Raw genomic sequence first — 16,027 nt, 5'->3', positions numbered from 1 at the left:
GGGCTGAACTTGGGAAGTGTAGTGAACTATGGTTTAAACATTCCACAAATTGTTAATACAAAATCATTAAGTTTATTTTTATGTGCATTCTTAGTAATAAAATATCACATCAGATGTAAATTTGTACTTCTTATATAGCAGTTCTGTATTCCAAATCTTTACGGGACTCTGTAAAGTGCTCTGAACATGTGGGTTGTTTGAAACTTCAGGAGATAAATTTCCTCAGTTTTAGACGTCAAATGGGCATAAACGCATTTGGTTTTTGTAAGACTTAAAACCTAATCGATTAGTGATCTGCAGTGGTTTAGCATACAGGTTACCATAATTGATATTTTTTAAATGAACTTCTAATGTTAACCAGTGGACATGATGTTGATTAAAAAAACAAAACTGGAAAAATCTCTGTGTGTTTTGACATTCTTCATATTTCCAGATGTTTATTTTTAGTATTAACAGATATTTTTGTATAATCAATAAATGCCTTTTAAATTTTGTTTTGCAGGACTTTATAGATCTCACACTGTCAAAGACACAAAGGAAAACTCCAACAGTTATTCACAAGCATTATCAAATCCATCGAATACGACATTTTTATATGAGAAAAGTGAAATACACCCAACAGAATTACCATGACAGACTCACCCAGATTTTGGCTGATTTCCCAAAGTTAGATGTATGTATGTTTTTTATTATTGTTGTTATTGTGTGAAAAGTATGCTTGTATTAATTTTGATCTATTTAATGAATTATTTTCTTTTCAGGATATTCATCCATTTTATGCTGATCTTATGAATGTCCTGTACGATAAGGATCATTATAAGCTGGCTTTAGGACAAATAAATATTGCAAAGAACCTTATTGACAAGTAAGTGTTTTTTCAGCGAAATATTTAACTTTTTTTTATCAGAGGTTTAGGATTCTAATTCTAAAATGCTTAAAATAAATCTTTTTTTTTCTTTGCAGTGTTGCTAAAGATTATGTTCGATTAATGAAGTATGGAGATTCACTTTACCGATGCAAACAATTAAAACGTGCAGCTCTGGGACGCATGTGCACCATCATTAAACGTCAGAAACAAAGTTTAGAATATCTTGAACAAGGTAAAGAGGTTAGAGCTATTATTAATTTTCAAGCTGACATTGGCAGTACAGTTGGTTGGTGCTGCTGTCTTGCTTCTCTAGAATCCTGACTTCAAGTCCTGGACTGGATAATGTCTGTTTAGAGCCGACTTAAATATTTTTTGGTGGAGTGTTCCTTAATAGAGCAATAAATGGTATGTTGGTATTGAACAGGCTTTTAACATCTGATATCTAAAAAGAACAGTTCAAAAATATTTCTGCTTTCAGACGATACCTTTTTAGCATTTTTTTGTGAATAACATTGCATTATAACAAGATATTTCATTATATTTGAAAGTTTTACTAAAAACATGAATCCTTCAAACTTCTTTTTGGAAAATCAAAATTAAATAGCATTATGAGATAAATGTCAAAAAGGAAATAAAATATAGCCCAACTTGAATAAATAATGAGAGGAAGAAAAAGATTTAAAGGACATTTTCACTAAGCGTTCTTCTTAGGCACGCTGTCACATTCACATTAAAAGCTGTTGACTGAAGCATTCTGTCTTCTAACTGTCTTTGATTTGTGATGTTATCGTTAGGGATGTTTTCTGGAAAAAGAAATCTCTTACTCACTCCTAAACTTTGTTTCTTTTCTATACTTTTTTTTTTCTCTCTCTATGTATTTAGTCCGTCAGCATCTTTCACGTTTACCAAGTATTGACCCAAATACAAGAACTCTCATTCTCTGTGGTTATCCCAATGTTGGAAAGTCCAGCTTCATAAATAAGGTGTGTGAAAGTATGGTTTGCTTTGATTATTGCTGTGCCACTGGCTTATATTTGAAAATGTAATTGTTTTACTTAATCATTTTTAAATTAGTTGTGAAACTGTTTAATACTTTTATATAACCGTGACTTCACAGTACTCTTTTTATATACTGTATAGTATATTTTACATTGTGATCTTTATGCTGCCTATAGTACAGTGGTATGACATGCAGTTTAAATTATGGTAAGTGTATTGTGAGTACCAAAGGACTTTTTTCTTGTAGTTAGCTAATATGATCATTATGCTGTTTATGTACCATACAGCCTGGATGTATAATTGTGAGAATATGACACAAAATAAAAAGGACTTTTTTTTTTTTTTTTAGGTAACAAGAGCAGATGTTGAAGTTCAGCCGTATGCCTTTACAACAAAATCTTTGTTTGTTGGTCACATGGATTACAAGTATCTGCGCTGGCAGGTAACAGAACTCCTTATGTGTTTAATGTAATTAAGTTTGTAACATAACTATGTTATGCCAGTTGAAGACTGTAAGAAAAAAATGTATGCTTCATTTAGTAGAACTCAGTTTGTTGGTTTTTGTTGTTAATTTGTTTATATTTCTGCAAAAAAACAATAAAAGAGGACTATAAAAGCATTCTTCAGTGCTTTCTGGTATAATAGATATTTGCATAAAATAATGCTGTTTTATAGGACACTTTGAGTTAATAGTTGCTGTTTATTTTTTTTCTTTTTCCTATTTTTGGAAAGAAAGCAACCTAAAATGTTTTGGTGTAGGTTAGTGACAAAATTCCAAATAAGTGTTTTTGTTTAGTTCTTTTTAGATATCTCATTTTTTCATGTTCTTTGTTTAATGACAGTATTTAGTGTGTAATGTAGTTACACAGCAATATGTGTTGTAATAATCAACAGTTTTAACCACAATACACAGAATCTTTTATTTTAAAATATCACATTAGATTTTAAAAAGTGACCTAGAATCATCTACAGAAATTATATACATTTTGTGTGTTTTGTTGTGTCTATTCATGTTCAACTGTTTCCCCCCCAATGGCAATCTATTCTGTCAAAAAGGTGTTGCTAAAACACAAAAATGAAAGATTTTCATAATGATTATAATAAGATTATGTTAAAATATTAATACAGGTTGAGCATTTTTAATTTGAAATCCCAATATCCGAATGACATGGTATCATAAGTGGAAAATTCCACACCTGATCTCGCTTGCCCAACGGTCCCTGTATTATTATTATTTATTTTATTTTTTTTAAATAATGAGAGGACGTTCATAACACCTGAGCTGTAAGCGCCAACAAACGAGTGCTGTGCAACAACAACACACAACACACAGTGTGGTTCCCAGTAGAGTTTATGGAGCCGAAGATGAATTACAAAAAAAAGAGTGAGAGGCATGATAACAGTTACAAGGTACTTCCAAATTGATGCACGGGATGGGGAGTGAGTGGGGCGATGACACCTGCATGACAGTTCAAATATAATTATGTATACGCAAATAATTCAAATTCTGAAAATATCCAAAACACTTTAGGACCCAGGTGTGTCAGATTATGGATGCTCAGCCTGTACTGATGATACAGGAATGCCGCATTGTACCTAATGAAAGCAGAAAATAAAAGGGAGTATGCCTTTCCTCCTTTTCATAGAAGAAATTTTGTAAGATGTTTGCAAAATTATTTTTTTTAAATACAAGAATGGCGCATCACTCTAAATGAGTGCAAATGAAGGATCTTGGTCCTAAGCTTAGATAATCTCCAAGGTTTATAATTAAGTATATCAGATGCTATCTATTCTACAAGTAACCCCGCGAATCGGAAATCCTAGAATGGCAATCAGTTTCTGTTTCGTCCGATATGTGGATGGATGACACATCATGGAGGGCGGGTGCGTCTGGGGAAATGTCTTGTTTTGTGGAGACGTGAGTCTGTTGACTTTGCTGACACCGACTGCTTGAACAGGTTGTGTTGTTTGGGGGCCACCTACTGACTCTGGGAAGCCACTGCGTCTGACTGTGGGGCGAGCACCACAGCGCAATATGCGCCTCGGTGGGAAGCTGCTGCCTGAAGACATATCATGGAAGGTATATGCGGTGGTGTGGGCGGTCGCGTCCGGGCGGCTGTACAACGTGGCGTGCACACTTTACTCCAGGTGTAGTTCACAGGTTGTAGTCTCGTTTCTGTGTTTTCTTTGGGTTGAGCCTTGACTCCTTTCGCAAACGCATTGTAGGCGCACGCGTTGTCACAGCATGGACCTGTGGGGATTCGGTCCGTACTGTAATACAACCTTCGAATCCTCTCGTTTCTTTTTTTGCTCTGTGGCGGGCGGCAGTGCGCGTGCGCCTCGATGTGCCCAGCGCCCTGCGTCCATATCCGGTTTACAACCTTTGGTTAGTAAGATGGATAAGAAATGTATTAATTTGGATTAATTTGTAACCTGGTTCTGCAGTTTTACATTTGTATAATACCAGTTGTACTCTCTAATCCATATCTGTCTTGAAGTGTAATAGTTTATGCTGGCATTCTATGAGCTGTTTCAGTTTAATTAGTAATGATGTCACATAATAACAATTAAAATATTGTAATATTCCAGGTGCTTAATACAAAGCAGGGTAGCATATAACAAAAAATGGTTATGAAAGACATGAAAGTCTGCCTTTTTATATGGCGTCTTTTGCATATTAAACCATATTAAATATTTAAAAGTTCAGTTGTGCCTAGGCATAACACAGTAACAAAGTGACTACTGTTTCATGTTCTAACTACAAAGTTAACTATAGCACTAAAATTTATATGTGATATACTTGTTATCAAAATCTTGTATTCAAAGTAATGAACAGAGGGTTTTTAGATAAATGTTACAATTTTTTTTCTGTTTTGGGTTATGTTCATCTTGGTTTAAACTGCATTAATTAGTAATGAAACATAGAAAAGTAAATAATTAATATAACTGTCAGAATGACATGCATTCTTGAACAAGTTACACAAAACAATGTATTTGGACTTTTAGTGGTGTAAAAGTCACATGGTGTGTTTTAGTTTGTTTGAGTGCAGTAAAAGTGGCATTAAAGCTAATCTTGATAAATGTTACACTTTAATAGGTAGTGGACACACCAGGAATTTTGGACCATCCTCTGGAGGAGCGAAATACAATAGAAATGCAGGCCATTACAGCCCTGGCTCACTTACGTGCAGCAGTTCTCTACATAATGGATGTTTCAGAACAGTGTGGCCATAGTCTGGAAGAACAGATGGAACTCTTCAAAAACATTAGGCCCCTGTTTGCCAACAAGGTCAGAAGCATTATAAGGTGCAACTTTTTTGAGACTAATATCACTTTCTTTATAATAACTTTAATGAAATTGTTTTAATTTTTTTAACAGCCATTAATTATTGTGGCCAACAAATGTGACGTGAAGCGTGTTGAGGAACTTTCAGAAGAAAATCAGGCGAGTTTCCTTTTTATTCTGTACCATGGGGTTTTATTAGTTAAATACAATATTAAGTGTTGGTCCAAACTTTGTGTAGTAATGGAATATGGGCATCAGCTTTATTTACTTGGTCACAGTAGTAAACAAAATGTTTTAGTGTAATGGAAACATTTTACAGCTAAAAAAGTAATTTTTATTAATCCAAGATATTTACAGTGCATCCGGAAAGTATTCAAAGCGCATCACTTTTTCCACACTTTATGTTACAGCCTTATTCCAAAATGGATTAAATTCATTTTTTTCCTCAGAATTCTACACACAACACCCCATAATGACAACGTGAAAAAAGTTTACTTGAGGTTTTTGCAAATTTATTAAAAATAAAAAAATTGAGAAAGCACATGTACATAAGTATTCACAGCCTTTGCCATGAAGCTCAAAATTGAGCTCAGGTGCATCCTGTTTCCCCTGATCATCTTTGAGATGTTTCTGCAGCTTGCTTGGAGTGCACCTGTGGTAAATTCAGTTGATTGGACATGATTTGGAAAGGCACACACCTGTCTATATAAGGTCCCACAGTTGACAGTTCATGTCAGAGCACAAACCAAGCATGAAGTCAAAGGAATTGTCTGTAGACCTCCGAGACAGGATTGTCTCGAGGCACAAATCTGGGGAAGGTTACAGAAAAGTTCGGCTGCTTTGAAGGTCCCAATGAGCACAGTGGCCTCCATAATTCATAAGTGGAAGAAGTTCGAAACCACCAAGACTCTTCCTAGATTTGGCCGGCCATCTAAACTGAGCGATCAGGTGACCAAGAACCCGATGGTCACTCTGTCAGAGGTCCTCTGTGGAGAGAGGAGAACCTTCCAGAAGGACAACCATCTCTGCAGCAATCCACCAATCAGGCCTGTATGGTAGAGTGGCCAGACGGAAGCCACTCCTCAGTAAAAGGCACATGGCAGCCCGCCTGGAGTTTGCCAAAAGGCACCTGAAGGATTCTCAAAACCATGAGAAAGAAAATTCTCTGGTCTGATGAGACAAGGATTGAACTCTTTGGTGTGAATGCCAGGCGTCACGTTTGGAGGAAACCAGGCAATGCTCATCACCAGGCCAATACCATCCCTACAGTGAAGCATGGTGGTGGCAGCATCATGCTGTGGGATGTTTTTCAGCGGCAGGGACTGGGAGACTAGTCAGGATAAAGGGAAAGGTGACTGCAGCAATGTACAGAGACATCCTGGATGAAAACCTGCTCCAGAGCGCTCTTGACCTCAGAATGGGGTGACGGTTCGTCTTTCAGCAGGACAACGACCCTAAACACACAGCCAAGATATCAAAGGAGTGGCTTCAGGACAACTCTGTGAACGTCCTTGAGTGGCCCAGCCAGAGCCCATACTTGAATCCGACTGAACATCTCTGGAGAGATCTTAAAATGGCTGTGCACCGACGCTTCCCATCCAACCTGATTGAGCTTGAGAGGTGCTGCAAAGAGGAATGGGCGAAACTGGCCAAGGATAGGTGTGCCAAGCTTGTGGCTGAAATTGCTGCCAAAGGTGCGTCGACAAAGTATTGAGCAAAGGCTGTGAATACTTATGTACATGGGATTTCTCAGTTTTTTTTATTTTTAATAAATTTGCAAAAATCTCAAACTTTTTTCACGTTGTCATTATGGGGTGTTGTGTGTTGAATTCTGAGGGGAAAAAATGAATTTAATCCATTTTGGAATAAGGCTGTAACATAACAAAATGTGGAAAAAGTGATGCGCTGTGAATACTTTCCGGATGCACTGTATAGTAAACTTACTTGATATTATTGAAAGCTGAAATATATTTATGCCAGACGTAGCAGAAGACTTTTTCTAGCCGCTGTAGTCATTTAATTGTAACATACTTTTCCCATGCAAGACATTCTACCTAGACTAACGTCCATATTTTAATTTGTAATATTTGTTTTGTGGTGTTGAAGGTTAACTTGATCATTTGAAATCCACAAGTTTTTGTACCCATTAGATGGTAGAACATGGTGATTCTTTTGTTTGCATTGTGGGATACAGCCCGGACACAGACAGGTAGACATGATTGATTTCAACCCACACACGTTTATTTACAATAAGTGCACAACCCAGTGCCGCAGCACCAATCACCCTCAGTCCAGGCCCTTTCAAACGCAATGCCTCTCTTCGCCGCCTCCACTGCTCTCCTCCAAGACTGTGTCCACTTCCACCCGACTCCAGCCATTGAATGGAGGGAGGCGGCCCCTTTTATACACACCTGGATGTGCTCCAGGTGCCTCCTGATTAGCCTTTGTAGACACTCCCCAGTATGGCAAAAGTACCGGCTGCAGGTGTGGCGGAAGTGCTGAGGGCCAGGGCTCCATAGGCATTGGGGCGCCCCCTGGCGGTGACCACGGGCCCCTATAGGGTTGAGCTTCAAAGCTCTGTTCCCGTGGTCCCCAAAGCTACCAGGACGGTCGCCCCCACGTGGTCTGGGGGAGGCGTAAGCCCTCCTCCGGTCCTCCAGGGCGTCCCGGCTGGGTACCACCCTCAGCCTCCTGTGACAGTATATTCAGTTTCCTAGTCTCCCTAGGTCATAGTGGTATCTGATCCACTGTAGTGAAAAAAATAACGTGTAAAGTTACTGCAGATTGCTAGTTATTGCTAAGCAGGTTTATCCTCTTTCTGCCTTTGACTTGTGCCAGGATGTTCCTACATCTTTGGAGGTTACAGCCAAGGTGTTTGGTTACTAACTGGGAAATCATATTAATTTAATAAAGCAAACTATGACTATCTTCAGCCAAGACAGCAGTAAAGGGCATTGTGAATATCATAGAGCAAAGGTGTTTTGTACACATTTCCTGAAGACAGCCATAGGACAATGATAAGAGTATCAGTGCAGGACAAATATAGTGTAGTTGCACGTCCAATAATTTTGTAAGTCAGTAGGAGCCCATAGTATTATGGAGGTCCATAACTATTTAACTACTGTATGGGATATGCACATTATGTATATTTCTATTTTAAAGAACTGTTAACAAAGTACATTACAAAATCAAATCACACATTACTGATTAACTTTAATGCAGCATTGAACAAATGGACTGTTTTGTGGGGTGTGGTTATTGGTGGATCGTACATTTTCATGCTAGGAATTGCATAGATTAGAGCCATAACAACGAGTTCTTAAAATGGCCAATATGGAGTTAATCTGACAAGCTAAGAGATCTGGATGGCATGTGCCTACAATCATATCCCTAAGTTAGAGTGGACAAAGACAAACATGTAAACATTTAAAAAACAGAGAATTTTAAGACCAATTCTGGAAGTGACGTGGATCTAGTGAAGAGACTGAAGAACAGGAGAAACATAGTCCCCAATTCTAGTGAAAAAGAGAACTCTGGCAGCCGCATTACTGGCTCTCTGTAATGATGCAAAAGAGTATTAGGAAGACCAGCCAAGAGGGCATTACGGTAATCCTCTCTGCAAGAGACAAATGTATTAATGTGTTTTTAGCTATTATCCTTAGTTTGGCATTGATGCTTGTAGCAATATTATGTATATGAAAGTATGTAGTTTTATAGACACTACTCACATGATGCTTAAAACTGACTCCATTTCAAAAATGGCTTCTGTTATTGTTATTTAAAGTTTTTGTTTATAATTAAAGAGTGCCTGTGTTTTTAGCTTTTATGCTTCATTTCCTGTTATGAGACCATCTGTCGTATTGGTATTTAACTGTTAAAACATTAGAGAAATTTAGCCTTTTGTGACGTCAATGCAGTTAAACAAAGAGCTAAGAGAGTCCATAGGCATTTGGTACCAGGGTCCGGTGTAGCTGAATATTATCAACATACTGGTAGAAGGAAACTTTGAAACTCTTTATAATACCAGCTCATGGAAGCATATACTGATTAAATAATAAAGGCCCTGGAATGGAGCCCTGCAGAATACCACAGGACACCATATAAACCTTAAGAGGTATAAATGTCTAATGCAGCGGTGCATTTGTGCTCCCATAGATAGGGACACGAATCGGACTAAGAAGAAGCCAGAGAGACCAACCTTGTGTATCCAAAGCTGGCTGTGCTTTAGAAGATCTACAAGAGAAATATCACACGGGTTCCTATTAACTCTCGGATCATTGTGAACCTTCAGAAGAGCTGTCTCAGTTGTATGGCAGGACCTGAACCCAGATTAAATTGTTCATAGAGATTACAAAAACTCAAATATTCAAGTAATGGATTAGAAAGGGAGGTTGGAAAAATTACTGTAATTACCCAGACCAGAGGAGTTGAGGTTATTTTTCTTTAGTCTCTCTCTACTTAGTTTTCAGTTAGTTTTGAAAGATTCTCAGTTTCAGTGATTGGTTGACAAGGTGCAGATTGCCCACTGATGTATTTTAGCAAAGACACAAAGTCTTTAAACATAAATTGTCAAGGTCAAATTCTAATAATTAACTGTGTTTCCCCTATAGAAATTATTCAAAGATTTTGAGGAGGAGGGAATTTCTGTAATTGAAACAAGCACTTTAACTGAAGAAGGTGTTATGCAAGTCAAAACAGAGGTAAGCTTAGTGATTATGTGATATACCTTAAAGCTTAAGTTTTAGCAGTTTAAACTGTAGCTAGTGAAGCTGAAGTGCAAATTTGACTGGTTGTCTCAAATCTTAAATTTTAGGCTTGTGATAAATTGCTATCCTATCGTGTTGAGACTAAAATGAAAGGGAAAAAGGTGAATGATGTATTGAATAGACTCCATTTGGCAGTTCCATCTAAAAGAGATAACAAGGTAAGATTTTAACTGTTAATCATACCTAAATTTAATCTGTATTAATTTTTTGTTTATTTCATTTAACTAACCAAACTGTTTTTATTGTTTATCAAGAGAAAGGTGAATCCTTTGGATATGTAAAAGTACTCTGATCTTGCCTGTAACCATTGCAGTTCCCCATGGTCATTGTTAGTTGAATGGTGATGGTTATAGCTTGTACCAGAGAAATGAAGAGACTTTAATTTTATATAAATATGAACATAAGCTATAGTTTTAACCTTTTTGCACCAACAGGAAACTAAAATATGTAAATTATCAGGTTTAGTCCTACAATAGTTAAAAATCTTGGTGGCATGCTTGTGCTTGTAACAAAACCGATAGAACAGTTTGGAAAAGCTTTGTGGGATCTGGGAATAGAAGGAATGACAGATTCTAGGCTTTACACATTGGTGCCAAATAGCTCGACTAACAAAGAATGACTGATGTCAACCTCACTGGAAGGTTACTTAGTGCTTAGCGTCCTCGTGTCCATTGCCTTTGAGTGTGGCTTTCCGATCCAGCCTTCATCTCTACTAGTGATTGCTTTGTTTCCATGAAAATACTCAGGAAATGTGCTTTCAGTCCTTCAAGATAAGCCCTAAGAAATGCTTTTAAGTCTGCTTTTGTCATAACATCACTGCTCAAAACCTCTTCCCTTAATGAGGAACACTTTATAATTTTTTTATACTTTTGAATTACTTTAGAGTGTACATATTTGAGCATGTAGTGTGTTTCAGTTTAATTCGTACAATCCCTCATACTGTCATAGAGATGTGACCTCAGTAAAGGTGCTACAAACAAATACTCAAGTACTCAGTGTGTTGCACTGTTTCTTTTTTTAAGACAGTGGAGTGTCTCTCAGTATGAGAACCATGAAAGTAGATATGGCACATATTTGAATAGTATGAGAGCATCTGAGATGCAGTCCGTAGTTGCCAGCATACTGACGGATTATGTACTTTTTTATGGTATAGATGAACAATATTTCACACATTTAAACAATATGTAATTATGTAAATGTAGTGTACACACAACTTCATAATACTTTTTAACATTATTCCTTCTAAATCTTACTGCTAAACTTTCCCCATATCTCTAGAGTACCCCATTGTAATGTTAACATGATGAGAAATCCCCTTTTCAAAACCAGAATTCAGGCCTAGTGGTTTTTAGTTTGGATGTGGGGATACGTGTCTTCATCAACAATTTGAGGCAAAAAGCGGTACGGTATGCAGCCTGCAATTTTCAACACATAGCAACCAGCTGGTACTGAGTGGAAGAGTTGTACCTTGTTTTATTTGAAAGCACATAAAGTGAAGGCCAACTGTGATCAGGCAGATCTGCATTTGTTTCCAAAACACAACCGTACCCACCCGTCCCACAACTCTAGTGGCATGCGTTCTCATAATTGTCAGATCCTGTGTCATTAAAACAAATGTGGTACCTTAATCAGAATACATATTATAATTGCAGAGTGTTTGCACTAAGATACTTAGGTGTTTTGAAATGTAACATGTGTAGGTAGAATTAATTTACACTTTCTGTTTGTGCAGGAAAGACCACCCTTCATTCCAGAAGGTGCTTTGTTGCGTAGGAAAGCAATGGAAGTGGACATTCCAAAACGCAAGCTTGTAAGTATATTTAACGGATGCATTGACAATTATTTGAGAGCAAAATGTTGTTCAAATAAAGCAACAATAGGATGGTAAAATAATTTGCTGTGTTGTAAAGTGTTCTATTAATGCTTTAGAATATCTATTGCTATAGGAAAAAAAATAAGCTCATGGCTTAAAAAAAATGCTTTGCAAAAGCAACTTGTAAATTTTTAAACTTTAAGAGAAAGAGAGAGTCACCTTGACATGCTAAAACAGATAAGCTAACCTAATGATGCACCAAAATTCAAGATCTAAGTGAGAGTGCATGGACTTGAATCTCTTTACATCAATGCATGGAACCGAATATTTCAAAATGTAATAGTTTTGAAAATATCCATTTTTAAGTGCTTTATAATTTAACTGAGTATTTTTCTTTACAGAAAGCTTAATTAATAGTATGATTTGATCTCACCTACTCACTTCAATTCAATAAACAAACATTTTTGTAGCACTTTTCTCACTACTCAAAGCGCTCAGCAGTTATAGGTTAAGGGCCCAACAGAGCAGAGTCCCTATTGGCATTTACAGGGTTCGAACCACAGTGCAGATCCTTAGCCACAGAGCTTCAAATAGCATCCATCTTTTTATTTTAAAGTTGTCGTCTGTTGCCAAGCAAATGAAGTGTGCATGGCACAATGAAACAAGAGATACATTTTTAGCAAAGTTTTACTTGATTCTTTGCATCTGACACATAAAAGCAGCTGCTATGGAAATTCTTGACTAATAACTAGCTTGGTGTCCTAGATTACTGTTAGTTAAAGCAGGGTCAGTAATCTGCTCAGCCATTAATATTGGTTCAGCTATGATGTCTCAGGGATTCATAAAGAATGTCGAATCAAAATCAAAAAATGTTAATCTTTGCTCATTGTCAAAAAGGTAACATGTTTTTTGTTGATACCTGTCTAAAAGCAGCAGAAGAAAATATTCTTTGCACATTTTAGTGAAAATAACTAAGCATTTTAACAGTATTTTAAAATGATCATGCTTGTTATTTATTTATTTGTTTTATATATTTATTTATTTTTACATTTCCAGGAGAGAGATCTAGAGCTGGAGCTGGGTGATGACTATGTTTTAGACCTTCAAAGTAAGTAGCGCTTCCTTTCAGCTTAACAGAAAATTATTTTAACATTGTAAGTTCTGAAGGTATTAAAACCTTTGAAGGACTACTCCACAAAATATATATATTTTTTAACATTTTACTTACCCCATGTGGTTTGTAGTGGTGGCCAAGAAAAACATTTAATCTCATATTTTCATAGAGAACAGAGATTATCTTTCTAATAGAATGAGAGTCTGTGGAGACTAATGCTGGACCACAACAAATAACAAAAATACAGAAGAAGAAAAAAAATCCCACGTTACTTGTGTCACATGATCCTCCCACCAAGTCGTCAAGTCATTTACTCGCAATGTCCCAAACACATGTATTTTTTGTTAAAAAATGTTGCTAAACACTTCTGGGAAATCAGAGTAGTGCTCACAGAGGAAGTGTGTTTGCATGGGATCAAGCTTTCAAATTGAAGACTGTCCTCCTGCTCAGCTTTGTACGCTGAATAATCTCCTTGGCCAGTCTCCTCCTGATTTTTTTCCCTACTCAGTGCTGATTTTAGTCCTGTGGCCACTGATAGCTTTCCTCACCCTCAGCAATGCCCAAGAAAACAAAAGCTGGTAAAGAGGGAAGACAGTTTCAAGAGAGATACGGGGCAGAATATGTAGTTGTGATGAGCAGATGGTACATATGTGTCCTGTTTGCAAAAAATTGTGTTGGTAGTTGTTTGCTGATCTAGTCTTCCCCACACTAGGTATATAAAAGGTTGTATTTCACCCTCAGTAAAACTGAGTTAGAGCGTCCTGGTTTAATGGATCACACAGTTTTGCCATCCTTTTCAACTCATTTAATTACACAAAGTCAGTTTTTTTTTCTTATGTCTCATTGACATCTGTATCCACTTTGCCTTCCTGTCCTTTCTAAACACTAAGAAATGTGACTGTACTGTCATCATGGCTCAGTCTGGTTTTTGTACTTCTAATCTGTTATCTCATCCTCAGTTAGTTAAAGAAAATTGCTGTCAAGAGTCCTTAATCAGATTCATGACAAGGGAACAAGTAGAGTTTTATGTAACTTTTACTGCCTCTCTTTGTTTTCTTGGATTGAGTAGAAAATCCTTTTCATACTGTAACTATTGAAGCTTCATTAAGCTGCACATTATGACATTTCAGTCCACCCATACCCATCTGCTGTTGGCTGACCTTTTGTGGAATCTGCCACCACCTCCATACACATTTTCCACAGCCTCCTCCTGGACTTCATTCTCTTCCCCTCCACCTTCTTGCACCTCTTCTGTTGCTCCACATGTCTGAACCAATTCAGTATGTTTCTCCTTACTGTAACACAACACAAAGCGTTCCTATGAACTTGACATTCATCTTCATTTCAAACTGTGATATTCTATACATCCACTGATTGTTCTTACCTCTGCTCTTTCGGGCATTGCACCATGCTCAGCTTCTGTTACCCAAATCTCACTCCCCAACTGCATACTGCTCCTCATCTAGCTTTTGTCAACTGTCCACATCAGCCATCGAAGTGTAACACAAAGGATCCCATAATATAGCATAAAGGCAATTGAATTAACGAGAAGATGAGAGAATATATTCAAATTTCTCCATTCAGTTTTGAAAGTTCAACTTGTAACACATAGCTGAATATATTCAGATTTTAGATATTTGACAGTCATATAATGGTCTAGGATGGACACGTATCCTGAGGCTGAAGTCGTGGAGTCCTATGAGACTGTGAAGGAAGTGTTAGCTTTAGAACATAAATGAATGAATGCAGATTGAGTAGACTGGACTACAGTCACTACTAGGAACCCACCCTGCTGCGTGTAAGCACAAAAGAAGGATGAGAAAATGGATATCTACACTATCAGTCAAAAGTTTTAGAACACCTCAGTTTTTCCAGTTTTTCTTCAAATTTAATCAGTTAAAATGCAATGAATGACCTACAGTGCATCCAGAAAGTATTCACAGCGCATCACTTTTTCCACATTTTGTTATGTTACAGCCTTATTCCAAAATGGATTAAATTCATTTTTTTCCTCCGAATTCTACATACAACACCCCATAATGACAACGTGAAAAAAGTTTACTTGAGGTTTTTGCAAATTTATTAAAAATAAAAAAACTGAGAAATCCCATGTACATAAGTATTCACAGCCTTTGCTCAATACTTTGTCGATGCACCATTGGCAGCAATTACAGCCTCAAGTCTTTTTGAATATGATGCCACAAGCTTGGCACACCTATCCTTGGCCAGTTTCGCCCATTCCTCTTTGCAGCACCTCTCAAGCTCCATCAGGTTGGATGGGAAGCGTCGGTGCACAGCCATTTTAAGATCTCTTCAGAGATGTTCAATCGGATTCAAGTCAGGACTCTGGCTGGGCCACTCAAGGACATTCACAGAGTTGTCCTGAAGCCACTCCTTTGATATCTTGGCTGTGTGCTTAGGGTCGTTGTCCTGCTGAAAGATGAACCGTTGCCCCAGTCTGAGGTCAAGAGCGCTCTGGAGCAGGTTTTCATCCAGGATGTCTCTATGCATTGCTGCAGTCATCTTTCCCTTTATCCTGACTAGTCTCCCAGTTCCTGCCGCTGAAAAACATCCCCACAGCATGATGCTGCCACCACCATGCTTCACTGTAGGGATGGTATTGGCCTGGTGATGAGCGGTGCCTGGTTTCCTCCAAACGTGACGCCTGGCATTCACACCAAAGAGTTCAATCTTCGTCTCATCAGACCAGAGAATTTTCTTTCTCATGGTGTGAGAGTCCTTCAGGTGCCTTTTGGCAAACTCCAGGCGGGCTGCCATGTGCCTTTTACTAAGGAGTGGCTTCCGTCTCGCCACTCTACCATATAGGCCTGATTGGTGGATTGCTGCAGAGATGGTTGTCCTTCTGGAAGGTTCTCCTCTCTCCACAGAGGACCTCTGGAGCTCTGACAGAGTGACCATCGGGTTCTTGGTCACCTCCCTGAATAAGGCCCTTCTCCACCGATCGCTCAGTTTAGATGGCCGGCCAGCTCTAGGAAGAGTCCTGGTGGTTTCAAACTTCTTCCACTTACAGATGATGGAGGCCACTGTGCTCATTGGGACCTTCAAAGCAGCAGAAATTTTTCTGTAACCTTCCCCAGATTTGTGCCTCGAGACAATCCTGTCTCGGAGGTCTACAGACAATTCGTTTGACTTCATGCTTGGTTTGTGCTCTGACATGAAC

At 37.9% G+C, this 16,027-nt stretch overlaps 1 protein-coding gene across 1 annotated transcript in view; it reads left to right on the top strand.

Moving 5' to 3' along the window:
* Nucleotides 1-16,027, top strand: part of gtpbp4 (GTP binding protein 4) — a 30,341-nt gene that overhangs the window by 4,898 nt on the left and 9,416 nt on the right. The window contains exons 2-12 of the mRNA XM_028804124.2: nt 503-673; nt 762-865; nt 964-1,100; nt 1,751-1,851; nt 2,217-2,309; nt 4,965-5,156; nt 5,247-5,312; nt 9,764-9,853; nt 9,967-10,077; nt 11,652-11,729; nt 12,789-12,840. Coding sequence (XP_028659957.1) covers nt 503-673; nt 762-865; nt 964-1,100; nt 1,751-1,851; nt 2,217-2,309; nt 4,965-5,156; nt 5,247-5,312; nt 9,764-9,853; nt 9,967-10,077; nt 11,652-11,729; nt 12,789-12,840 — 1,195 coding nt within the window. The remainder of the gene's footprint in view (nt 1-502; nt 674-761; nt 866-963; nt 1,101-1,750; nt 1,852-2,216; nt 2,310-4,964; nt 5,157-5,246; nt 5,313-9,763; nt 9,854-9,966; nt 10,078-11,651; nt 11,730-12,788; nt 12,841-16,027) is intronic.

This window comes from Erpetoichthys calabaricus, chromosome 6 (genome assembly GCF_900747795.2).
Source record: "Erpetoichthys calabaricus chromosome 6, fErpCal1.3, whole genome shotgun sequence".
Classification (NCBI taxonomy): domain Eukaryota; kingdom Metazoa; phylum Chordata; class Cladistia; order Polypteriformes; family Polypteridae; genus Erpetoichthys; species Erpetoichthys calabaricus.
Note: the sequence above shows the minus strand (reverse complement) of the source record. Positions and strands in the feature narration are given on the sequence as shown.